Source organism: Delphinus delphis, chromosome 14 (assembly GCF_949987515.2).
Source record: "Delphinus delphis chromosome 14, mDelDel1.2, whole genome shotgun sequence".
Taxonomy (NCBI): domain Eukaryota; kingdom Metazoa; phylum Chordata; class Mammalia; order Artiodactyla; family Delphinidae; genus Delphinus; species Delphinus delphis.
The window spans coordinates 2,376,853-2,402,127 of NC_082696.1; the positions used below are offsets into that span (position 1 = coordinate 2,376,853).

The 25,275-nt window shown below is 54.6% G+C and overlaps 1 protein-coding gene across 1 annotated transcript; it reads left to right on the forward strand.

The window, feature by feature from the left end:
- UNC93A (unc-93 homolog A) lies at positions 1 to 25,275 on the forward strand. Its single transcript, XM_060029647.1, has 7 exons — positions 1 to 87; positions 4,712 to 4,893; positions 5,816 to 6,045; positions 11,839 to 12,053; positions 13,922 to 14,057; positions 15,144 to 15,275; positions 24,972 to 25,275. Exons 1-7 carry the CDS (start codon positions 1 to 3, stop codon positions 25,235 to 25,237), a joined length of 1,248 nt encoding a protein of 415 aa, XP_059885630.1. The 3' UTR covers positions 25,238 to 25,275.

Genomic DNA, 25,275 nt, shown 5'->3' on the forward strand with positions numbered 1-25,275 from the left:
ATGGAAAGAAGCCTGAAGAACGTTCTGGTGCTTTCCTTTGGATTTCTACTTCTTTTTATTGCCTACGGAGGTCTGCAGAGTCTGCAGGTAGGTGTATACAGTCGTCATGTGATCTTACCTTCTGAATGTCTCTGGGACTCCAAGAATTCCCGTGGCACAGACAGCGAGGAACGTGGGGCTTCACCCTCCAAAATCCTCTAAAACAAACAGAGGTTTTTATGTGCAGCCCCAACTCCCAGTTCAGCAGGATGGTACAACTGCGGGTGTTTGACCCTCAGACAAGGAGAGCTGGTCTTGGGTTAGTGATAAAATCCACTTTGCCTTTGCGTGGGTAAAAGGAGACACAAGACGAATCACTGTGAATTTGTGGCCAGGGGCAGGAATGAGAATTCATCAGAGGTCCTGATACCACTGAAGATTCCTGCTAGATCTTCCCCCGGGTAGTTCCATTTTAAGTCTGATCTTTAACTGTGAATGAAACCGCAAGGAAGCCCCAGGGCTGGTCAGGAAGCAGCCTGTCATCACGCCCTTGTGCTTTCTTCGCCAGCTTCGTGCTCTGTGGCCTGGGGGCTGCCGCACAGTGGAGCATCTGCAAGGTTTCTGATGACGAGTTAGTGTGGTCCTGGAAGGTCTGTCAGTCAGCGACAAGAAGTAGGCGCCTACTGTGTGCACAGAGCTGAACAAGAAAAGCATGTGCAGGGGGCTCAGAATCGGAGGTGCAGGACAAGAGAGGAGAGATTCAAATTTTCTGTCTTCATTTTTACAGTACAAACCCTTTGGACTTGTAGGTTGGCGAGGTAGCTCAGATTCAGCCCTGAATTCCAAGTGCATGTTTTCCTCCATGAACCCCTATTCAGTCTTTTTTCTGACTAGGGTCACAGAGAATGAAATTATAGCCCATGGTGATTCCCAGAATCAAGTTGAAGGGGAAGCACAGCCCTCTTTCTTGCCAGGATACTCCATGACTTTGTAGACATTGCTCAGAACCTTGTGATGTTGTAAAATGCTAATGTGTGTGAAACACCTGTTGTGTCATGCGGCCTTGAGCTCACGTTGAATGCAGTGTGTGCTTTCTGGAAGGAGAACGTAGCGAGACCATGGACCCATCAGTGACACTGTCCCTACAGAAGCTTGCCCCACCGGAGGAGGTCCTGCTGTCAGCAGGTGGGGCAGCTTCCCTGGGTTCGGGCGTGACTGATGGGATCCGAATTCTCAGGAAGCAGTTGTGATCTGACAGCTGCAGCTGAATGACGGCAAACTGGCCCCCTTGGAAGCCAGGGGAGGGAGTGGGGGGACCCTAGGAGCTGCCAGGAGTCCCTTCTCTCGGGCTATGGCTGTGGGACGCTGAGGCCACACACACGTGGAAGCCTCAGTCAGGAACTCTCGGAGTGGCGTCTGTGTGGAGAGAGCAGCGCAGCTGAGGGGGAGCCACGCTGGAATCCACGCCTTCCGCAGGGCTCCTGGGCTGGGCACTGCTGTCTCTGGTGTGGCCTCTTCCTCTCCAGAAGACCGGAGATGTTAGAGAACCAGCCCTCCCGCCCAGCCATGGAACTATCCCACCCGCCACTCACCGCTGCTCCGTCCCCGCCCTTATCTGGCCCTATTTCCTTGCCCACTGCTCCAGGACATGTAAACATGGTTTAACTCTGTCAGTCAGGACTGGCTTTGGAAACAGCAGGTAAGGACAGGGATGGATGTGGCCCTAGGGATGGCTGGATCCCAGCCACGTTGAAGGGACCCGCGGTCTCCATCACTTCCTTCTGCTTTCATCTGCTTGGCTTCTTTCTCAGGCCCCAGTGAGGCAGCAAAGGCGGTCGTAGGCGCCCCCAGAGCGCCAGTCCCGGTCTGGATTCGGTCGTGCACTTGCCCAGGACGCAGACACGCATCTACACCGCCTTCCCCACAGCAGACGATCTCGTATTTATTATTCAGATCTCAGTGTACACGTCACACTTCCTTCTCCCCCTGCCCTGTGCCCTGGGTCCCAAGTCTGGGTGAGGCGCCCCTGTGTGCACGCCAGGTCCGCTGGCACACACCACACGGTGCCTGTGAGCTCCATGAGGCCAGGCCCTCGCCACCCCGTCCATCTCTGTATCCCCTGCCTCAGACAGCGCTCAGCCCTGGATCCAGTGGATCCAGTCCATTCCCCAGTATGGCGTCTGGGGCTCCTGTTGGTCTAGTCTGGCCGGCTGTCCAGCCTCACCTCACCGGAAGAGCTCAACAGCTGCGGCCAAAGACCCCAAAGACCTCCTTGGGGCCTTTCCTCTCAGGACGGGGCCTCTGCAAACACATCCCCTAAACGTCCCTCCTCACCCACACCTCCCGACCTTTCCCTGGTCCCCTCCGCACCCTGCAGGTCTCGCGAGGCCTTGACTCCTTCCAGAAAGTCTTCTGACGCCTCTGGACTGGACTTCGTGCCCCCCCAGGAGCTCGGCCCCTGAGCTTCCCCCTGCAGGACTCACTGTCCCACTGCAAGTGGCCTGTTGGAGGCATCCCTGGCCCTGGCAGTCCTGTCCATCGCCCGCTCCTGGGTGGTGGCTGGTGGCTGATATCTTTCCCTTTCGTATCCCAGGAGCCACACGTAAGCCTCTGCTGGTCAGTGCTTACGGCCGATCCGTCGATCGACTTGCCGAGTGAGCTGAGTGACCGTCCTCGTTGCTTACATACAGGTCACTCCCGTGGGCTTCTCCTCGGGCGTGGATTTTGCAGGCTGGCTCTCCTAACACATGGAGAGACAGGGATTCGAACATGGTCACTCACTTAAAAAAAAAAGACATTTGGTTTCGAAATTTGGTTCCCACTTTGGAGATTGAAACCCGCCTTCCTTTCCAGCGGTGGGCAGCGGAACTCCATCATAAGTAACAAATGTACCTCACCGCCGACTGGCAGCAGGGCTGTGGGTGGAAAGGAAATTCCAGAACAGAGCAGCGCTGCCAGCCTCTCATTAGCACACAAAGAGGCGAGGTCACTAATACGTGAGACCTTAATACGTGAGTATTAGGAAAACAGAGGCCCCGGCGAAGCAGTCCCCACATGCCACACTCCTAGCAACTGGAGTTAGGAGCAGAGATTTCCAGATAACCCCACTTCAGGCAGACTGTTCAACTTTTGTCTTCCAACCAGACTTTAGAATTTTCATGGGACCAGATGTTCTTGTTCTGTTTCAATTAATCAGCAAACATGACTAAGCACCTGTTTGGGGCAAGGCACTGGGAGAGATTCAGAAAAAGCAGAACGTTCCGTGCGCTCGAGACCCTTGGAGACCCTTGGCATGCACTTGAAGGAAGGGCACCATCTGGAAAGAGGATGAAGGCAGTCAGAGTGTGTTGAGGAAAGGGAGAGGAAATCCTGGGGTGAGAACACAGCCTATGGGGTTTGGAGTCTCCAGGAGAACAGGAAAGGGATGGGCGGGGAGGGCTTCAGAGAGGGCCCCCACTGATGGGTGGGATCTTCTGTCGTCTTGCTGGGGGACCAGGCAGGAAGGAATGGTAATAGTCCAGGCGTTACAGTCCTGGCTTTGGGGTCATCTGGACTAATTAGCTGAGTGTATGATCCTACGCCGCGTGTTTCTTTCCCCCGTGGAGGTAGTAACGCCTGTCTCAGCCATAAAGGAGAAGGAGCATGACAGCTCGCATTCCGGTGTTTGCACTTTGCCGACGCTCTAAGGTGCTGGTTTGCTGAGTTTGGGGCTCTGGCGTCTGCAAGGGAAGAGACCCTGTGTGCGAAGTTTTCTTCTCTGGTGTCTGGTCAGTTGTGTGGGGCACAGCGGGGACCCCCTGCACAGTGACCACAGGGTCGGGCTGAGCTGGATGCCGAAGCGAAGGAAACACACGGACGGACGGACCCTTGTGAAGGAAGGTCTGGCTGCGAAGGGAAGCACTAGTCTTCTTCCTCGCCCCCTCCTCTACCCCTTCTCTCCTCCCCTCCCCAGCCTCTACTCCCCCTCCCCTCCCCTCCCCTTCCCCTCCCCTCCCCTCCCCCTCCCCCTCCTCTCTCTCCCTCCACTCCTCCCCATCCCCCTCCCCTCCCCCTCCCCTCCCCTCCCCTCCCCTCCCCTCCCCTCCCCTCCTCCCCCCCTCCCTCCTCCCCCTCCTCTCTCTCCCTCCACCCCCTCCCCCTCCCCCTCCCCCCTCCCCCTCCCCCTCCTTTCCCTTTACAAGTGAAATAAATGGAGGAAGCAATTATGCTAATAGGTTTTTCTTTCGCAGCAAAAGCCGGAAGTCACGGCTGCCATTGCCTTGGCCTGAGCTGGCTCTGGTTACCTATTTGACCTTTTGTTCGCTTCACACCACGCTATGCTAGGCACCAAGTGAGGAATGACAAAAACAAGAAAAGTGTGCATTGTGTCTACACAGCGTTAAGCTGGGGCTGCTGGCTCTGCCTCAGGCCTAGCGGGAACCTTGGTCTCCAAGGAGGCCCCTGGCTGCCCTGGCCCCCGCCTTCTCAGGGATGAGGCAGGGGCTGCAGGAAGCAGGAGGCGTGAGGGCCCCTCTGCCCCAGGCGGGGCACACTGGCTGCTTCCCCCGCGTCTCCACTTGCTGATTCCCCTTGACCAGAGTTCACCGCAGTCTCCTCCCCTCCCATCCCTCGGCTGGAGGACAGGCCGCCTGCCCAGGCAGCCTGTTGCTGGGGGTCTCCAGGACCTGGAGATGACCCAGACCACCTAGCCCTGGCAGCGGGGCCCCTGACTGGGCTGGCCTTGTCCCCGCAGAGCAGCCTGTACAGCGAGGAGGGCCTGGGGGTGGCGGCGCTCAGCACACTCTATGGCGGGATGCTGCTGTCCTCCATGTTCCTGCCGCCCATCCTCATTAAGAAGCTCGGCTGCAAGTGGACCATCGTCATCGCCATGTGCTGCTACGTGACCTTCACCCTGGGCAACTTCTACGCCAGCTGGTACGCCCACGTTCGGATGCTTCCCGACATTCCCCTCTCGGCTTCTGGGACAGGACGGTAGCGTGGCCTTCTTCCCATGTTTTCCCACCGAGATGTCTCTGTCCCCTCTGCTGGGCCCATGCTCCCCCGACTGACCATCCTGGCCTCTCCTGAGGCTTCCAGCTTCCCTCCTGGGCCAGGGCACTTTTATGGCCCAGCAACGAGGGGAGAATCTGCCTAAGATGCGGAGGGTGAATTTCAGGGGGACTGAGCAGAATGTGACCTGCGGACCAAACCCCACACCCTCACCCCATCACAGGGAGTGGACGCAGCAGGGCTGGAGCCAGTGCCCCAGGCCGGGCCTGAGCTCTACCTGCGCCCTGGGAAAAGGACCCTCGGGGACCAAGCTCTGAGGGCAAGGGCCACGTGCCCTCGTTGCCAGGCGTACACTTAGCAAACATCTCTTTGAGGGACACCCCGCTGCCATCCAGGATGTATTGATAGGATGGCTTCACGTTATTCTTTTTCTTGTTACCGTAGAGTTCTCATACAGAATCCTCATGGAGGAGAGCGACAGCTAGACGGATAGGTAGACAGATAAGTAGACAGATAGATAGATTGATAGATAATAAATCGTTTCTAACGCACTGCCGTTAGAAATACCTAGAACCCGCCCAGCCTTATTTGTAACCCCAGCTCATTGTAGCTACGTCCAAACACAAAGAAACTGCACTGGCACCGAATTTCACTCTTACAAATGATGCTGAACGAGAAAAGACACAGATTTTTGCGTTCATCTGAGGCTAAGGGGCGACTCTGTCCAGCAGAGCACCACCAATGACACGGCAGTGCTTCCCTGGGCCAGGCAAGGAGCTTCCTTCTCCCCGAACGGAGGGAAGAGCGGAGAGCCCGAGGCACCCCATGCCCGCGTTTCGTTTCTCAGGTACACGCTGATCCCCACTTCCATCCTGCTGGGACTCGGAGCGGCCCCGCTGTGGTCCGCGCAGGGCACCTACCTCACCACCATGGGAAGCACGCACGCAGAGAAGACAGGAAAGCTTGGCAAAGACGTGGTCAGCCAGTATTTTGGCATCTTCTTCCTCATATACCAGTCAGCTGGTGGGTTTGGCAACCTGATCTCGTCTCTGGTGTTCGGCCAGACGCCCACTCAAGGTAACAGGAAGGAAGTGGTGACCATGGAGGGCCCCTGGTCCCTCTACACACGTCCTCATTCAGGACTTGAGCAGGTGGTCCCGTGAGGTCGCAAGGCATGGCTCTCAGGCTGCCTGTGCCTCAGGGTCAGCTGGCCCCCGGCTCTTCCCCAGGCAGTCTGGTCGGGTCTGAGGGTCCGTCTGGTCCACGGGTGCCCCAGCAATTCCAACCCTGGCCTCCCCTGAGCACAGGGGAGCCTGAGGTGCCCTGGGGAAACTTAGGGCCACCGCTCAACTGTGGAACTCGGGTTCACGGAGTCCTTTACTATCCTTCTAGACTAAGAACGGGTCCCATGGATTTATTTTGCCCCTGAATTGGTCCATTCACCAGCGTTTTCCTTGTTACACAAAGGACCACTTATCACTTAACAGATTTGAACGTTTGGTGACTGATGCTTTAATTCATCTGTCTGCCTGACCACAGACAGGGCTGCAAAGTGTGGCTCTGCCCTATGCCTGCACCCTTTGATGTCTGAGGACTTAGACCAAGGACAGAGGAAATAAATACCTTCAATTCTCACAGGAAATGTATTAATGGGGAAAAACGTTCTAACTCTCCTGCTCTTATCAGGATCATGTCTCTCTCTCTCTGCCCTGATCCTGTTAACCCATGTAAAGTCCCACGTTTGGGAAACTGTAATAAAAAATCCGTCTCCCCTTTTTGCTCATGTGATGTCATCCCTTGCTAAGTGCATCCACAGAAGGGAACCTTTACGGTGGACAGACACCAAGCGTTACTCAGTATTGGAGAAACCGTCAGCAATCAGCCAACAGAAGCTGGGGTGAAGGTTCAGTCTCTGACATGACTGTGGTGAAGGAGCGAACGGGTTTACTTTTAAAGACATACAGACAAGTGAGCTTCAGTCTCTGCCGATCATAGGACACAGAATGTGAGGGCTGGAAGGCACTGAGAGAGCACTGCAAGTTCTCTCAGCCTTTCTAGGCTTCCAGCCTCCACACGACGAGCTGCGCATCTCACCGGCCAAGGGGATTTTGCAGCATTTTATGTGATAGAATCTGTTTGATGGAAACAATGAAACACTGAGTGTTCTTTCCTCCATGACATCCATCGTCTCTCTCCCGAGATTCTGATGTAGGTCTACTGAGGGTCACTGATCGTTCCAATTTTATTCTTCTAATGGAGAAGAAAGTAACATTCAGAGAAGGTATGCAATAACCTGCCGGAGGTCATGGGACTGGTTCCAGGTGAATCTGAGAGAGAACCCAGTGGGCCTGACACCCAGTCTGATGTACTCTAGTTCTTAATTAATTCCGAAAAGGGGACAAGGTTCAATTACGTCAAGAATGTAATATAACAGGTCACCGACATTTATTGCACATTGGTCCAGAGTGTCTTAAAATCAAGCACCCAGACACGTGCCCAATGGGAAAAGCATTCTGGGACACTGGGTCAAACGAGCCCTTGTCTCGTGACTCTGACCTATGGTGATGTCTTGTCCTCTGCGTGTCCAGGCTCCTTTTCCCTGGGCGTTTTCTTCCTTGGGTACCGTCTCCTGTCAAGTTACCCGTGTCCTCAAAGCACCTCTTTGCTTCCTCCTTCACAGGGGCCATCCCGGAGGAGCAGCTCCTGTCCTGCGGGGCCAGTGACTGCCTCATGGCCACGGCGTCCACCAACAGCACCAACCGTCCCTCCCAGGAGCTGATCTACACCCTGCTGGGCATCTACACAGGTACGTGCTCGGCACCAGGAACCCAGGCAAAGCAAGCCCATCGCCTTCCTGGGTTGAAAAGACCACCTGCTCAAGGTATGAATAGTCTCTTCACCTGCAAAAGCCCCACAAAACGCGTCCAGCTGGGTTGTACTCAGCCTTTTCCACGTGAAAGCGAACGCAGCAGCCTCTGCTGGCCGAGGTCTCCTGTGGTGATAGAAGCCCTTCGCGTCTGCACCGTCCAGGCCAGTAGCCATTACGTGCACTTACTTAAATTCTAATTATCGAAAGTAAAATTACCGTTCTGAGCTCACAGCAGCCACGTTCCAAGTGCTGAATGGCCACGCGGAGCGATGGCAGCCCCAGCAAGTGGACCACGGCCTTGGTGGGTTGTGGCTACTCGTGTTCTAAGTACGTCCAGGTGGATTTGGGAAGTCCCAAATCCCGGTGTTATCACCTTTTCCGAGGAGTACATTTGAACGGCTTCTGCTGAGAGGCTGGGTTTGGGAACGGGTCTCCCCAGCACCCGCCCTCGGGCATCGGCGAGGCCTTGGGGCTCCCCCTGCTGGTCACAGGGCAGCGGAAGGCACAGGACGTTGGAAGTTCATGAAAGATGGTTGCCCGAGGGAGTGAACCCCTATTGTTCTTATCCTTAGACGCTCATTTGAATGGAAAATGTTTATGTTAATAGCTTTCTAAATGACTTTGCTCTTACAGATGTATCACCACTTTGACGGGCGTACCCTTAGACTAGTTTTGTTGTTGTTACCATTTGAAGAAAATTTAAGGGTATTCTCTGTCATTCTTTTTTTTTTTTTTTTTTTTTGCGGTACGCGGGCTTCTCACTGTTGCGGCCTCTCCCGTTGCGGAGCACAGGCTCCGGACGCGCAGGCTCAGCGGCCATGGCTCACGGGCCCAGCCGCTCCGCGGCATGTGGGATCTTCCCGGACCGGGGCACGAACCCGTGTCCCCTGCATCGGCAGGCGGACTGTCAACCACTGCGCCACCAGGGAAGCCCTGTCATTCTTGAATTCTAGAATCTGTAAAGGTCTTGGACTGTGTCCTTAAAGATCAAGAGTCTGATAGGTATCGGATTTGGTGGGACTGAGTGCAGGACTCCACTGGGAATCAGAGGTCCAGAGGCCACGTGCATGGTCAGTTTGTCTTGCCTGTGAGATAAGTTGCCACCAACACGCCGGTCTCTTTCAAGGTTGCTTCCAAGTCAGAGGTGCCAAGTGAGCCCTTTATGCTACAAGGCAGAGCGAGCGCTGGCAGACGATGAGCAATGTGCTCGAACTCCTGTGGCCCAGAAACCAGCCAGACAAGACCCTGACTTTCAGTGACCTTAGAGTCCAGATGTGTCTTCAACTAACCAAGATTTGATAGGACGCGTGTTTTGAGCAAAGTTCCCAGTTGACATGTAGTTACATCTTCTGGGGAAGTTGCGTTCTAGGGCAGCTTTGATGGGGAGGTGGTACCCAGGCCAGGTGTTGAAGGGTGAGTAGGAGTTTACCAGGCAGAGAAGGGGACGTGAACAACACTGAAGGCGGAGAAGCCCCAGAGGGAGCCAGAGTGGCTGGAGGACAGGGGCCTGGAGGGGGCAGAGGAGCCAGAGACGGGCGTGACCAGCGGTGGCCTTGAGTCTGGACGCGCACTTATTTGTCTTGTAGACAGATTCCCGTGTTAGTTTAGTGTGGGCGTGAGAAAAACTGCGGACAGAGAAACCAGCGCAGGGGCGATACAGTGACCCAGAAGACGAAGGGGAGTGAGGACGGTGTGCAGAGCGAGGGAGGGGCGGCTCAAGAGAGTTAGAGTGACAACTAGCAAGACTGGACACGGGATATGGGAGCAGATGGGCCGACATTCTGTTTGGGAAACGTTCAACCTGATGTGAGGGCAGAACAGTGTGTCCCCTGGGCAGTTAGGGACCTTCCACAGAGGTCCTGGTTCACAGAGAATCCAGCCGCCTAAGTCCAGACGTTTATGTAAAGCAGGGACCTTGCAGACGTCATACGGGGAAACTCTCTTAGTATCTGGATCCTGGTTCGCAGGGCTTCACACCCTTCTTCCTTCAAGCAAGGCCATGTTACCACAAAGACAAAAGAAAATTATAAAAAACAGAACTAAAATAAGAAAGGAGAAAAACAGACCAAAGCAAAGAGAGCACCATCTCCCTGGAGTAATTTTCTAGGACTCCTGAGCTCTGCCCTCACGAGGCAGCGTATTAGCCCTACCACCAGCAATCGCCCAGTCCACGCCCCTGCAGATGGCCCTGGACCAAGGGACCCTCTGGACACGCGTCTGTGTCCTGGTGAACATGTGGCTTCTAGTCCTACCCCCGGCCACCGCCGCTGCATCTCAGCCCCTGTCCCGGGGAAGCTGTGTCCTGGGGCTGCTCCGAGCTCAGGCCGGGGAAGGAGCTGTGGCAGGTGGTGGGTGTTCACAGCCAGCTGATGTGCCGGTTTGGAGGAGCGCCTGCGTGCGCTGACTTGCTTTGACAGTTAAGTGGGAATCATGACCCCAGAGGACGTCAGTGCCATTGTGAAACGTCTGTGGACAAGAGTCCGGCCTCATAGACTTGGTCACCAGGTTGAGTTAGCATGAAATGGGGGAGGGGACCAATGCTTAGCCAGGAGGAAAAGCAGCTGAATTACAGAGATGAAGCTTAGCTGTAAAGTGGTGCTCCTCAGCGTGGAAATGTGTTTATTAACTACGGACTTCTCTGGGACGCGTGGGGGGACTGGTTTCACCATTTCTCGGGCAATTTGGAGGAGGGCTGACTTGGTGAGCCTCACCGTTTCAGTACGGCTCAGGCAGCTACACCACAGTGAGGGGCGAGCCTGCTGCCTTGGGCGTCTGGGGCTACAAGAGATGGAAGAATAGCAGACAAGGTTGGGGACCAGTAAAGACACAGAGTGGCTCAAACCCTCTCTAAAGGGTGATGGGTCAAAGCCAGCAATGAGCGATAAAAACTGTTCTGAAGTGTCCCCGATCCCACCAGGGAGAGGAAAGACCACCACTGGTCCTGAATTCATCTGTGGGTCCCAAACCACGTGTATCATTATCATGGTAGATGGAAGAACAGTAGAGACATAAGAAATGACAAAGCGCCCTCAGCCTCCGTGAGGGAGCAAAAAGGTGTCCACGTAAAGAACAGGAAGATTAAACAGACATTTGTTCTCCCTCGAGAGACAGGAAGGTGGGTTCGTGGCAGAGAAAGAGATCTCGTCATTACCTTCTGGAATCATGAAAGTACAGGATATCCCCTCAAGGGTGAAAGGAATAGTTGTCTTGAGTCATTTTTTGATAGATCCCCTGTTCACATGGTCCCAAATACAAATATTGTAAAAGGGAAAATGCCCCTCTCACCGCCACCCAGCTTTCCCGCAGCCGTAGACAGCCCACAGAGTCTTTAATTCTTAGACACACCTACCGCACGTCTAAACAAATGTCTTTATGCCCCTCCTTATCCAAACCAAATGGGAGCACAGTAGACTCCCAGCTCTGCACCTGGCTTTTCCTTTCAGCCATTTGTCTTGGGGGGAAACCTCCCATCTCAGTATGCAAAGAGCTCCTTTCCTTTCTCCAAACGCATCATCCCACTGGGGTTGGGAGATACCCTAATACGTGCAGCTCCTACCACAGGACGTTTGGATGAAGAGATTTGGGATGAACATGAAGAGAAGCCAATGGTAACTTTCCTGGCGGGACCCATAACCCTGAGAAGGGAGCCTAGCTGTTGGTAGAAATTACTTTGAGGATTCTGACGAGAGAAATGGTGCATGGTTAAGGGCCCTGAGGACCTCGGGGGTCTCTCCCCAGGTGTCTGTGTTTCCCATCACCTGCTCTGTGGGTGAGACAGCCCGACAGTCACAGAACCAGCACACGAGGATCGAGGCAACGTGTGTGGCCTCCGAGTCCACAACAGGGGTCAGGGGCTCAGCCTGCCTCCGTCACCTGAAATGTGGATCTGAAACCGACCCTCCGTTTCGAGAGGAGGAGGAAGTGAGGAGATGAGTCTGCGCGAGCGCGGTGCGGCTGGAGCCCGTCACAGCAGCCTGTCCCCCCCTCCCCTGTCCTTTCAGGCAGCGGCTTCCTGGCGGTCCTGCTCATCGCCCTGTTTCTGGAACCCATAAAAGACGCTCAGCAGGAAAGTGAGGGAGAGAAGCAAGCGTCACCGTTCTGGTCCACTTTGCTGTCGACGGCCAAGCTGTTCAGAGACAAGCGCCTCTGCCTCCTGGTCCTGCTGCCGCTGTACAGCGGGTTCCAGCAAGCCTTCCTGGCCGGCGACTACACACGGGTAGGCGACGAGGCCGGCGGGGCCGGCACGGGGTCCGGGGCTGCGCTGGGTCCTTCCCGGCCTCAGGAGAGCCGCCGTGTGGTTAGGACATCAGCCCACCTGGGAACACCCCTCACTTGAGATGTGTTTTCAGGGAAAGGACCAAAGCTGCTCCGGAGTCATCGCAGGGACGCTTACTTGCCTGCATCTCACCCTGTGTCCTCATTTTAGAGTGAAAAATAGGGAAAACCATGAAATCCACGAATAACACTGAAATTCCTTATTACCTAGTTTTTAAAAAATTTTTATTTTATATTGGAATATAGTTGATTTACAATGTTGTGTTAGTTTCAGGTGTACAGCAAAGTGATTCAGTTATACATATACACGTATCTATTCTTTTTCAAATTTGTTTCCCATTTAGGTTATTACAGAATATTGAGCAGAGTTGCCTGTGCTATACAGTAGGTCCTTGTGGGTTTTCTATTTTAAATATAGCTGTGTGTACGTGTCGATCCCAGACTCCTAGTTTATCCCCCCACCTTTCCCCTTTGGTAACCATTTTTTTTCTAAGTCTTTGAGTTCGTTTTGTAAATAAGTTCAGAGGTATCATTTTTTTTTAATTCCACATATAAGCAATATCATATGATATTTGTCTTTCTCTGTCTGACTTACTTCACTTAGTATGATAATCTCTAGGTCCACCCATGTTGCTGCAAATGGCATTATTTCATTCTTTTTAATGGCCGAGTAATATTACATTGTATATATGCAACACATCTTCTTTATCCATTCCTCTGTTGATGGACATCAGCAGGTTGCTTCCATGTTCCATCCCCACCCCAGCTCCCTCCCGGGAAGGCTTGCCAAATGGGCCAGATAAAAGGCAGGGTAAAAATCTGAATTTCAGATAAACCACCAATATCTCTCAGTATAAGTATGGTCCTGAGTATTTGGACACCCAAGAGTTTCTTTGGCAGCCCTACTCTTAGGACAGTCCTGTTGGGGTCTTGGAGTTTCAAAGAACGAAGACAGAATGACAAACAGTCCCCCCGCTATCCAGATGCAAGGGGCCTCCTAGCCGGTCTCCCGTCTGTCCCCAACCCTGCCCCCGAGTCGCGGCAGGAGCGCTTCTTCTCATCTCTATGGAGATTCCCTTCCTGTTCCTTCCATCTTCTTCTTTTTTATTAAGACTTTATTTTCTTAGAGCAGTTTTAGGTTCACAGCAAAACTGAGTGGAAAGGACAGAGAGTTCCCGCACACCCTCTGCCCCCACACGGGCACATCCTCGCCCGCTGCCCGCCTCCAGAGGGTCCGTTTGTTACAACTGAGGAACCTACCTGGATACATCGTCATCGCCCCGAGTCCACAGCTTACCTGAGGGCTCGTTCTTGGTGCTCTACATTCTCAGGGTTTGGACAGATGCATAATGACATGAAGCCATCATTATGGTATCGTTCAGAGGAGTTTCGAGGCCCTAAAAATCTCCTGAGTTCTGCCTGTTCATTCCCCGGCTCTGTCCTCACCCAGCTGTCTTATAGGCAGGATGGGAAATGACCCACACCAGCAAGAAGAGTTCAGATTCGCCCCTGTATAAATAACATACGGTACAGATACGCGGGGAGAAGTCTGCCAGGCGGCCATGCAGAGCGTTCCCTGTTAGTTCTTACCCAGAGGAGGGTTTTCCTTACAAGCACAGGCGTTCTCCACCCTGGGAGCTGGAGGCCAGCTTCGCGGGCCAGCTTAGCGGGCCAGCGGTCACAGGGCAGAAAGCGTTTTAGCATGAGCTGTATTCCCGGATCAAAGTGAACCCCCAAACCGCAACTTCAGAGCTCAGCCCTGGAGCAGGCCTGAGGCAGCGCAGGTAACTGGTCTGTGCTTCTCTCCAGTCCTACATCACCTGCGCCCTGGGGATCCAGTTCGTGGGCTACGTGATGATCTGCTTCGCAGCCGTCAACGCACTGTGCTCCGTGCTGTACGGGAAGCTGGCCCAGTACACGGGCAGGATTGCTCTCTTCGCGCTAGGTAGGTGGACCGTGGACACACAGTGGACGCACTCCTGGGGCAGGTCTGGCTCCACTGCGGGCAATTAGAGCGTGTGTGATGAGGGCCAGGGTTGGGGTAAGGACGGGGTTTGGCGCAGGTACAGAAACGGGGCCCACACCCACAGTGGGGGCCAAGGGGTCAGGCAGGAGACAGGGAGCCTTCCAGAAGGAGGAGATCTGTGTTCACGTGGTGGATGAAGCTGGTCTTCTAAACGGGCATCACCTTCTATTTTTCTTGAGGGAACAAGAAGGATCGGAGACAGCGTGAATAAGGAGAGATGAGGGTGTTAAGGAGACAGCTACCTGGTGGCCCGGTCAAGGCCCAAAGGGTCTGTGGTGAGGGAGCAAGAGGGAGGGAGCACATTAACCATTGGTCAGTGCTCACTGGGGGCCAAGTAATTTGCTTTATATCGAGGAGACAACAGAGAAGGAGAGTAACTTGCCCAAGGTCACACAGCCTCGGAGAACCCAGGCTGCACCTGCTGTTTCTGCTCCTTGGCAGTCCCTGAGGGTCATAAGCTGCTCTGTTCCCACACTCGAGGGACATCACAGCGTCTGCAGAATCACGAGGCCAGGGCTTAGGGCTCATCATGATAAAGTCAGGAGGAATGAGGACGTTCTCCCCCAGCCTCTCCCTCCTCGTCCTGTTTGGAAGCCCCAGCTCCCCGGCTGGGGCACCCCTTCCCATCCCCTCCTCGTGCCCCCTACTCAGTGAGAAGCAGGAGTCCCACCACTCGCTCCTAATGAAGAAGCCCTTCTCTCTCCCATTCTGAAGCCCCATAATCTGGGGACCCCTCTGCCCAGCAAGGCGACACTTTCCTCTAAGACACAGAGGTGTGTCACCCCCAGGCCCCCCACCCGATGATGTGCAGGCCAGAGGTGGATGGAATCGCACCCCTGCCAGGCGTGCCCTGCATTTCACCTTCAGTCTCCGTGTGCCACGTTAAACCCAGCTGCAGAAATCAGTCTGGATTATTTTAGGAAACCATTCCCGCCTGGAAGCAAATGGTCAGAAGACTCGTCCTGTAGCAGAGTGTCTGAGAGAAGCCCCTTTCCCCACTCACAGGTGCCGTGACCCACCTGTCTTGCATCATCGCCCTCCTGCTGTGGAAGCCTCACCCCCGCCAGCTGCCTTTGTTCTTCGTATTTCCGGGCCTCTGGGGCGCGGCCGACGCCGTCTGGCAGACACAGAACAATGGTGAGTGCCCGGCACAGAGCCGTTCCTGCTCAGGTGGCCCCGCCTTGGCCAGTCATGGGGGGACACATGGTGGGTGGAGGGCCCCCCAGGGGGACGTGGTGACATGTGCAATAAGGGCAGTGGAGCGGGGACCACACAGGCGGGAGGGCTGCAGTTCCACACTGGGGATTTGCAGTGCTTTCTCTGAGCGTCTCCTCACATCCATGATGTCCATGAAGTGTGCGACTTTCTTTCCTGAAATGATGGTTCCTTCGTGGCTCCCCCTGGAAGAGCTGGTCTGAACAGAACAGCCGCTCTCAGCTGAGGTTGGGGACAGGCGGAAGCGCTTACAGGTTACCGGGACAACGTCCCTGCAGTGGCTCTAGGGCTTCGGGGGAGGGGGGTGGGTGTCAGTTTTCGGGAGAACGGAGTTAAGGGCGGGAGGGTCAGCAGAGGCTTCACCGTGGGGGCCACGCCCTCGTGGGCTCCTGGCGGATAGTCCCCCAAGCAGCGGGGAGCCTGGGGGAGGCAGGGAGTTGGGGAGGCCGGGGGGTGGCGGGGCGGGGGGAGCCGTCTCTGTCGCTTTAGCGCAGCAACAGGACTCCACAGGCTGGGGGCTTGTAAACAGCAGACATTTACCGCTCAGAGCTCTGGGGCTGGACGTCCGGGGGAAGGCATCGCGGATTCGGCGTCTGGAGGGCTGGTTCACGGAGGCTCTCTCTTGCCGTGTCCTCACGTAGAGGCTGGGGCGAGGGGCCGATCTGGGGTCCCTTCGCAAGGGCACTGACCCCTCCCTGAGGGCCACACCCCACGACCTCGCCCCTCCCAGAGGCCGTCGCCTTGGGGTTTCAGACACCGAGAGGAGAGCCTGGCTGGCCCGACGTAGGGCCGACGTACCGCTGAACGGTCCACTTTCACTCAGCACTGGTGGAAGCAGCAGCAAGGGTTTAGGGCGGGGGCTGGCAGGGTCACTGCTGCCGTGACTCAGGGGACGGTGCGGACCCACCGGGAGGTGGAGGGCAGGGGCGGGGCTGGGAAGGAGGCCGAGGGGCGGAGCTTCTGGACGCAGGGACTCAGTGGTCCCCGGGCCAGGCTGGGCGTCGGGATCCCCAGGCTGAAGGCGGCAGACGAGCCCACAGACCTGGACGCAGCAGCTGAGGGGCTTGGCTTGAGCTTGAACACGACACAGAGAGGACTCCGGCGGGGGGACCCAGCACTGAAAAGGGGCTGTTTGGGGCGCGTATCACTTATGATTATTTCAGGCTGCGCCACACGGCACGCGGGATCTTAGCTCCCCGGCCAGGGATTGAACCTGGGCCGCCGTAGTGAGAGTGCTGAGTCCTCACCACTGGACCCCCAGGGAAGTCCCTCTCGTAGGATTTTAGATTCAGACTGAAGGGCTGTGAGGGGAGGGGCCAGAAAAGGAGGCGCCTGGCCGGGAGGGGAGGGGTGCCCTTTCTTTGGAACGCGGGGGAAGGCAGTCAGAAGGAAGGATACGGCCCCTTTGTCACCACGGGGAAAGGAGTTAATTCACGCCTGAGACACGTGGCTTCCTAGAGAAGCCACAGCTGGCGACGACCTAACAGACGGTCTTCACCGCGAGCCGGCCGTCAGTCCTGCGAGGATTCGTTCACCGACGTAGGCCAGCCGGGCGGCATCACCCTCAGCGCACCGCCCCCTGCAGAAGCGCGGCCACCGGCCTGGGCCTGGGGCGGAGCGGGACTCTGGCCCGGAGGTCCAGCCGCAGCCTTGGCTGACGCTGCAAAGAGGGCGGGTGAGAGGCGAGGCGGGCAGAGCCGCTGAGGGCAGGGGGGCCCCCACCAGCGCAGGGGAACTGGAGAGCTGCCCTCAGTCCGCCGAGAGCGGTGTGCGTGGCCAGTGCTGTCCGGCACCCTCGGGGGCCCTGCACCCCGACACGGCGGCCACCAGACGTTCGACAAAGGCCTCGGAGGCCAGGCTGTGGACGTGAGGGACACGGGAGAGGCAGGCAGGGGGCATCAGGGGAAGAGGTCCCGGCAGCCCCGAGTGCGTGTGGAGCTGGACGGCCGGAGCCAGGCCTGGGCTGGAGGCCCAGGGTTCAGACTGTGGTGCAGGGAGCTCTTCCCTGGGCTGCAGTGGGTGGGAGTCTGGGCCGCCCACGGCGGGTGGGAAGGGAGTGGCCGCAGCCCAGGAGGAGACGTCCAGCCGAGGCCCAGGGAGGCCTCCTGTGGACGCAGGCTCCCCGCGTGTCAGGAGGCGCCCTGGGTTGGCGGGTTGGCGGCGTGTCCTGCCAGGGGATGAGCCGTAGCTGACTGGGTCTGGGGGGGAGTCCACGGGAGAGAGGGGAGAAGGGGGCTGGCGGGCGGCCCATGGAGGACACGGAGGGCGGCTTGAGTTCTGTGTGACCTAATGGGACGAGGGCTGAGGGCGGGAACCCTTGGCCCTGAGTCTCCCGAACCACCTACGGCCCTGGCCCCGGGCGGGAGGGTGTCGGAGACCCCAGGAGGTGAGCCGTCTACACAGCCGGCATCCTGCAGATGCGTGAGCCCAGGGCCCCAGAGGTGAATCTGGCTCAGAAGAGAGCCTCTTCCTTTGGAAACACCACCCACCATTCAGCCCTTATCGGGGAAACACCCGGGACTGGAAACTGGGTCAGGCCAGTCCACAAACAAGCCACAGGCCAGCGTTTCCAGGGGCAGGAGAACTGGCCTCTGTCCCTACACCCAAAGAGAACAGGTACACGTGACCTCACCCACGGTGGACTCAGTACTCCAGGACGGCCTCTCCTTACTATCTTATCTGTTGCTGGCTTATGAAACAGCTGAAAACATCACTGAACAAACCCTGTGCTGTTGGAACCAAGGGGTTTGGGTTTCACAATCTTGGCAGGAGGCTCTCCTGAACCAGGTGACAAAGGTGTGTGAGGCTCAGTGCCGTAATCTGGTGTGTTTGGACAAAGGTCAGCTGGTGGAAGCAATGACAAACTAGTCTCAGGCTGGGCTGCGATGTTGCTCAACAGAAGAAATACTTAATCGGTAGGGGAAAGGTGCACAGACACCGCACTAGCTTTTCTTGGCCGTGCACACTTCTAAAGGAGTGCAGGTCGCAACTTCCCCCGTAGGAATCTTAGGCATTTTCCCCAGGGAGCATCAGGAGAGAACTGCTTTCAACATCCCAGAGGAGGTGTGAAAGATGCCCACTGTTTTACTGAACGGTCCAAATGCTTCTGCCGTCTTGCTTTCTAATTAGCTGACATCTCTGAGTTCCCTTGAATTTTTTACAGTATTTACACATTAGAAGTCAGCAGCCACGCAATAGTCCATACAATAATTCCTTAGGTGTTTCAAATGATTGCAAACAAAATGTTTGGTTTTCTTTCTCCCTGAGATATAGGAGTAATTGCTTTAACTCTCCTTTTCTTTCCACGGACATGAGAGACCATCAGGCAGAGCCTGTCAAAATTGTGCAGAGTTACATGAGGTCCAGTGAATAACTTGGATAAAGACCTCCTTGAATAAGGAATGCTAATTTAAAATGAATTATTTCTGTCTTTTTGTTCAGATCAAAAGTAATTTGTTTCAAGGAAAAATCAGTTGCTGGGGAAGACTGTTGTTTTCGTGTACGACTTGAGAATTTCTTTCGGCGTCTATACTGGCGATCGTCTTGGTTAGGAGGGATGCTTTAATGACTGAGCTTGAGAATTTCTTCTGGCGTCTATACTGGCGATCGTCTTGGCTATAGGAGGGATGCTTTAATGACCGAGTTCCCTGCAGGCTGGCTCCACCAGGCTCTCTCGGGCTCACCACCCTGCAGCGTGGTCCATCCATACCGTCTCTGTATTTTCAAAAACTGGAAATTTTGTGTAGCTTTCGCCACCTCCCAAGATCAGCTCTCTCTCATTTTTGCTTTTTCAATAGCGAGTTGGATTTCTAATCCTAGTCTCCCTGAACGTGTCTCTCTTCTAAGAAGATCCGTGAGCCACATACTTTCCTGGTTAATGAGACTGGATACAAGTCAGTACAATTCAACCCTCCTTTTCAGTCATCACCTCTCAGTTTACAAACATTGTTACAGTTCTCCAGTTTAGAGGCAAATCAGGGGCGGGAAGCGTCCAAGCCCCCCCCCCACCCCCCGTCCTGGGGCAGAACCGTGCTTCTCGCTGCCCACGTTCCCACTGGGCTCCGGGGATCCCTCCGGCCGTTGGAGCCGGTGATCTGGGCGGCTTTCTGTTTATCCGCCCTGACAGTTCACGAAAGGTGGGCACCGTTGCCATGGCAACCCTTGCCCGCGCACCAAGGCCTGCACTTGAGATTCAGAATGTCTGGCCTAAAAATACTCTTTTGCCCTGTCAGCCACCAAAGGGGCTGTTTTCAGGTTGATAAACTCAAAAAGCCTGTCTTCTCTTACATGTCCAGTTCATGTATCCTGTCTTTTCCAAACAAACAATACTCATTCACATCCTGTCATCCGACGACAGGGGTCAGCATCCGGTCAGTTCCACCTGGTGCCTTTCCCAGGTCAGGCTGCAAGCAGGCTTTTCTCTTCCTTTTTCTTTTGGAATAATCTTAGATCAACAGGAAAGTTGCCAAGACGGTACAGAGCTCCCATATACTGTTCACTCTATTTCCCTTAACTCAAACACCTTACAGAACTGCAGTACATTTGTCAAAACCAAGAAACTAATATTGGTACATAACGAAGCTTCAGACTTTACCCAAATTTCTCCAGGTTTCCCCCGCACCATCCTCTGTGTGCTCCCGGATCCCAGGCAGGCACCGCGTTACACGTAGCCAGCCATCTCCTTTGTCTGGTCTGTGCCAGTTTCTCATTTTTCTTTGTTTTTGATGACCTTGACTTTTGGAGAATACTGATTAGGTGTTTTGTAGACTGTCCCTTAATTTGGGTTCATCTGATGTTTTCTCATAATTAGGCTATAGAGCTAAGGGTCTGGGGGAGGAAGACCCCAGAGTGAAGCGCCTTTCTCGTCACATTGGTAGGGTTACAGGACAGCACAGGACTGGTCATTGATGCTGTGGACCTCGATCGCTGGTCAAGCCAGGGTCTGGCTCCTCCCACGCAGAGGGCTACTCTTCCCTTCCACTGTCAGTTCTTTGGAAGCCAGTCACCAAGGCTACGATTCAGGGGGAAGTAATTACCCCTCACCTCCTGGGAGAGGCGTGTGTATGTGCATTAGGTATAGTTCTTCTAGGACGAACATTTGTCCCTTCTCCCCAGTTTATTTAGCTGTTTACTCAGAAGTTTGTCTACCTCAGTATGGGCTCATGTATTTATGGTATCCTTTGGGTTACAATCCAATGCTACGTTACTTACTCCTTTGCTCTAATTGTTCCAACTTCGGCGACTGGGGTCTTTCCCGTTGGCACCTGTGTCCTTTCGACTCGCCCCCCCCCCTCCCCACCGCTACCTATTTTGGGTTTTTTTAGTACCTCCTCACTGTTAGGCACTCCAGAATAGTCTAGGCTCATCTGGTAACTCCTGTGCCAGCCCTAGGTTAGCCATTTCTCCAAGAAGTCTGGGTGTGTTTTATTGGAGAATGGTATTAGGAAGTAAGATCTGAGTGCTGGGTGTGCTCATTGCTACTGAGATGACGCCGTTTCTAGGCACTCTCAGTGGACAGAGTGAGGAGATGGGCATAGGCTTACTGGCCCATATATATACACACACATCTATTTATTTCTGTATCTGCATATCTATCTATCTATATCTATCTATAAAATAAGGCTGAACTCACACTGACGTCCCAGCACACAGGCTCATTCTAGCACCCCCTTCTCACCCCCATCCCACTGCTGTTCTGTAACTTCTTTCTTTGACCGTGAGAAACCCAGCTTCCACTCTGTATACCACATTGCTTATTTGTTCAATCCTAGCTCACATGTAATTTCAGAATTGTTGAACTATTGCTTTGAGACTACTTCTCTTTTTCATGTCTTTCCCTTCTGCCCTCCGTGTCCTTAACGGTTGGAATTTGACACAATTAATGTGCTGCCTTCTTTACGTTTGGATTAAAATAGGAAACAGATCATTAGTAATTTCCCCAAAAGCCTGACTTTAATTATGACTAGTTCTGCCCTCTCCTCCTCAGGCTGGGCCATTTCCCAAATGGGGGCAAATGGAGTCCCCCAGACTCCCTTTCTCTGCGTTTTCTTAGACGGCAATTCCGGCTGCTGACATCAGCCTTCTGCCGGCTGTGATCCAGCCTCTCCTGGACACAGCCATCTGAGGAGGGGGCAAGGGAGGGGTCCTTCCCTCTTGTCCAGCTGTCACACGTCTTCTTCCGTCTCTGTCGTTCATCCAGAATCATAGCCAGCTTCCCACAGACTTCTGGGTTCCAGGTCCTCCCGATGAGGGCCCCTCCTGCCTCCCAAACTGCTGAGCTGTTCTGCACGCAAGGCTGTGAGCTCACAGCCACTCGACCTCTCTTCCCTGCGGGTGGATCCCCTCACCAGGGTCACAGTTCAGAATCAGACTCACAGAATGGCGAGTTCTTCATTTGGCATTTAAGGCCCTGGGGGCCCAGAAAGTTTAAGTTTATGGGAAAACCTCAGGAAGCTGAGGATCCCACAGCCACTTAAAAGGCTGAACTGAACTTGAACCAGAACTTGCCCAGGAGAGAGTGGGCAGTGGGTCCCCTTATCCTGGAGCACAGTGGTCTATAATTGTTACGACCTAAACTTAACCTTGAAGTCGCCTAAAGACACCAACCTATAGACCAAAAACGTTGACTTAAAGCTAGAGTTGGCTGTGTTACTGGATTTTCAAAACGTCAGGGTGCATTTGTCAGGAACCACAACCCACTAAGGAGGCAGCTGGACCTTTTTGCCGGAGAACAGGACATAATCCACCACTTGTAGCCACGGTGTCTCACCTTGGATTTTCTTCTCTAGCATCTTGTTTTTAGGTCCTATTTTAGAGTCACCCTCAGAAGAAAGACAAGAGACCTTGAAGTAAGCTCAGAAGTTAAGTCCCAGGGTGTGGTTATTAGGTTCTCTTTGGGCATTCACTTCCATTAGAGAGGGCGCTTTGCAGACTCCACACAAGCAGCACACCTCCTTCTGAATGTTCCAGACAGCCTCCAGTTTTCCCAAATCGGCATGTGTTGTTCAAAATGTGTATCTTATGCCATATCTTATATCTGCCTGATGGACCCCGCCCTGAGCGGTTCCTGCGCAGATGGACATCTGAGTAACCAAATGCCGAGGGGCGTCTCCTGGGCGCTGACATTTCCAGGCAGGGCTGCAGGAGACCTTGCTGCTGCCCTCAGACCTTTCCCCCCAGTGCTGGAGGGGCCCCTCCCCCCTACAAGCCTCCCCTCTCCTGTTCTAAACGCGGGGGAGAAGGGGAGGGGTAGAAGGAAAGGGGCAAAGTTAAAGGAACAGAATGAAAAATGAATATGTGCATGAAAGCTCCGCTGTCCGCTCTCCCCACCACAGCTGCCCGCCCTGTAGGCGGGACAGTTCTGAGGACACGCCCACCGCCCTGCGGACTGCGCTGCCTCTGGGAATGAAGGACTCCGGGTGCAGATTCCGTCTGGTCCCGCTGGGCTCGGGGCTGTCTGCCCATCCCCCCCGCTCTGGAGTCCACGCTTGACATTTTGGTTCACGCATTATCTGACCCACATGCAAAGGGGGTGCCTTGGCCCGTGCCGTGCTGTGTGTGGTCACGTGTCCTTTGTTACCTGGACTGCCTCGCCAGCGTGGGCTTTTGGGTTGTAAGGGGAAGGGGAGAAAAGGAAGGAGCAGCTCTCCCCCCAGGACTGCCCACCGTTTACTTGGGTTACTGTTTATCCTCTGAGAGGTGTGCTGACCCGCAGGACGTGCTGACACTGCAGGACGTGCTGACACTGCAGGACCGGGCTCAGCATTTTGCCACTTCATGAGTCACCATCCACCCATGCGTCCACTCAGTCATTCAATAAGGATTTTCGCTGACACTGGGTTGCGCTGGAATTATCATTCCAGATAAGATGGGTTCCTGCCTCAGGGAACCCACGGCCTAGCAGAGGACAGGGGGACGCAGGGCAAGTCCATCAGCCAAAATGGTAGGCGTGGTGACCAGGCAGCTCCGGGCAGTGCAGCAGGACGTCGGCCGGGATGCTCAGGCAGTTCCCCCTGTTGAAAACTTTCCCTTCCTAAGTGTCCACCTTCCAGACACACTGCTGCCTCGCTCACGTCCTGGGGATGGGGTTGATTCCCGTTCGGCGAAACTTTACCACACTGCAAACAGGAACAGAAAATCATTTCCCTTCACCTAGAAGCATTATCAGACTGTACTAGTTTGCGAAGGCTGCCACGACAAAATACAGCAGAAATGGAGACTTGAGGTCTGAGATCCAGGTGCGGCAGGACTGTTCCCCTGAGGCCCCTCTCCTGGGCGTGTACTCGGCCACCTTCTCCCCGTGTCCTCATGTGGCCGTCCCTCTGTGCATGTCTGTGTCCTGACCTCCTCTTCTTATATGGACACCTCTTATATAGTCACACGGGATTAGGACCCACCCTGATGATCTCCTTTAACTTGATCACCTCTCTACAGGCCCAACTGCAAATACAGTCACACTCTGAGGTCCTGGGGGCCAGAACTAGCACATGTGGATTTGAGGGACACAGTTCAGCCCCTATCACAGACTCAGGTCATTTCTCTCCCAAACCTTCAGACAACCACCCAAGGGCAGAAAGAGAAAGACAAATACCGTATGCTAACACATATATATGGAATCTAAGAAAAAAAAATGTCATGAAGAACCTAGGGGCAGGACAGGAATAAAGACACAGACCTACTAGAGAATGGACTTGAGGATATGGGGAGGGGGAAGGGTGAGCTGTGACAGGGCAAGAGAGAGGCATGGACATATATACACTAACAAACGTAAGGTAGATAGCTAGTGGGAAGCAGCCGCATAGCACAGGGAGATCAGCTCAGTGCTTTGTGACCACCTAGAGGGGTGGGATAGGGAGAGTGGGAGGGAGACGCAAGAGGGAAGAGATATGGGGACATATGTATATGGATAACTGATTCACTTTGTTATAAAGCAGAAACTAACACACCTTTGTAAAGCAATTATACTCCAATGAAGATGTTAAAAAAAAAACCACCCAAGGGGGTTTGAGTCCCTTCATCAAGAACTCGGTGTGGGGCGGTCTCACTCGGAGGCTTCACCTGGCTGAACGCTCTTACCCCTAAAGTCTCCGGGAGGGGAAGGCAAGGCCCACACAGTGGTGACCCCTAAAGTCTCCGGGAGGGGAAGGCAAGGCCCACACAGTGGTGACCCCTAAAGTCTCCGGGAGGGGAAGGCAAGGCCCACACAGTGGTGATCCCCTTGCCCTGCGGCAGGCACCAAAAACCCCACGGTTGAATAACATGTACTGTGCACTTCCCCTAAGTGCAGGAATGAATGGCCTTCCCCCTTCTCGCCTTCACCTACGCGGGTCCCACCTCTCAGCCTTGCTTTTCTTACCTGCAAAGCTCGGGCTTGGGCCGCGCCCCCTACGGCGCTAACTTTCATCCGTTCTGTTTCTTGTATCTACGGTGGCTCTTCACTGCTCGAGAACATCACCTGACTTGCTGTCATCCACAGCGTGAAATAATTCCAGTTTTTACAAAGGAAGGTCCTGGTTTTATTGGGAACACTGGGCCGTGGGGAAGTTGCGTATTTCCGGTAACGATCAGAGAGGTCGTTTGCGGTTTTACAGCCACATTTTCACCCGTCTCCCCCTGCAGCTCTTTTCGGGGTCCTGTTTGAGAAGAACAAGGAGGCCGCCTTTGCCAGTTACCGCCTGTGGGAAGCCCTGGGCTTCGTCATCGCGTTCGGATACAGCATGTTCCTGTGTGTCAGCGTCAAACTCTACATCCTCCTGGGCGTCCTGAGTCTGGCCATGGCGGCATATGGAACTGTCGAGTATCTGGGGTCCAAGAAGGTGGCCAGGCTGCGCACCGAAGAGCAGACAAAACCAGCTGAGGAAGGAGCAACACAGACAGAAATGTGAAGCAACAAACCCCACGGTGGATGAACCCAGAGCGTATC

Coding starts and splice junctions, on each gene's coding strand:
- UNC93A (XM_060029647.1), top strand. CDS start 1: ATGGAAAGAAGCCTGAAGAACGTTCTGGTGCTTTCCTTTGGATTTCTA. Junction 88..4,711: donor GAGGTCTGCAGAGTCTGCAG/GTAGGTGTATAC, acceptor TTGTCCCCGCAG/AGCAGCCTGTACAGCGAGGA. Junction 12,054..13,921: donor TGGCCGGCGACTACACACGG/GTAGGCGACGAG, acceptor GCTTCTCTCCAG/TCCTACATCACCTGCGCCCT.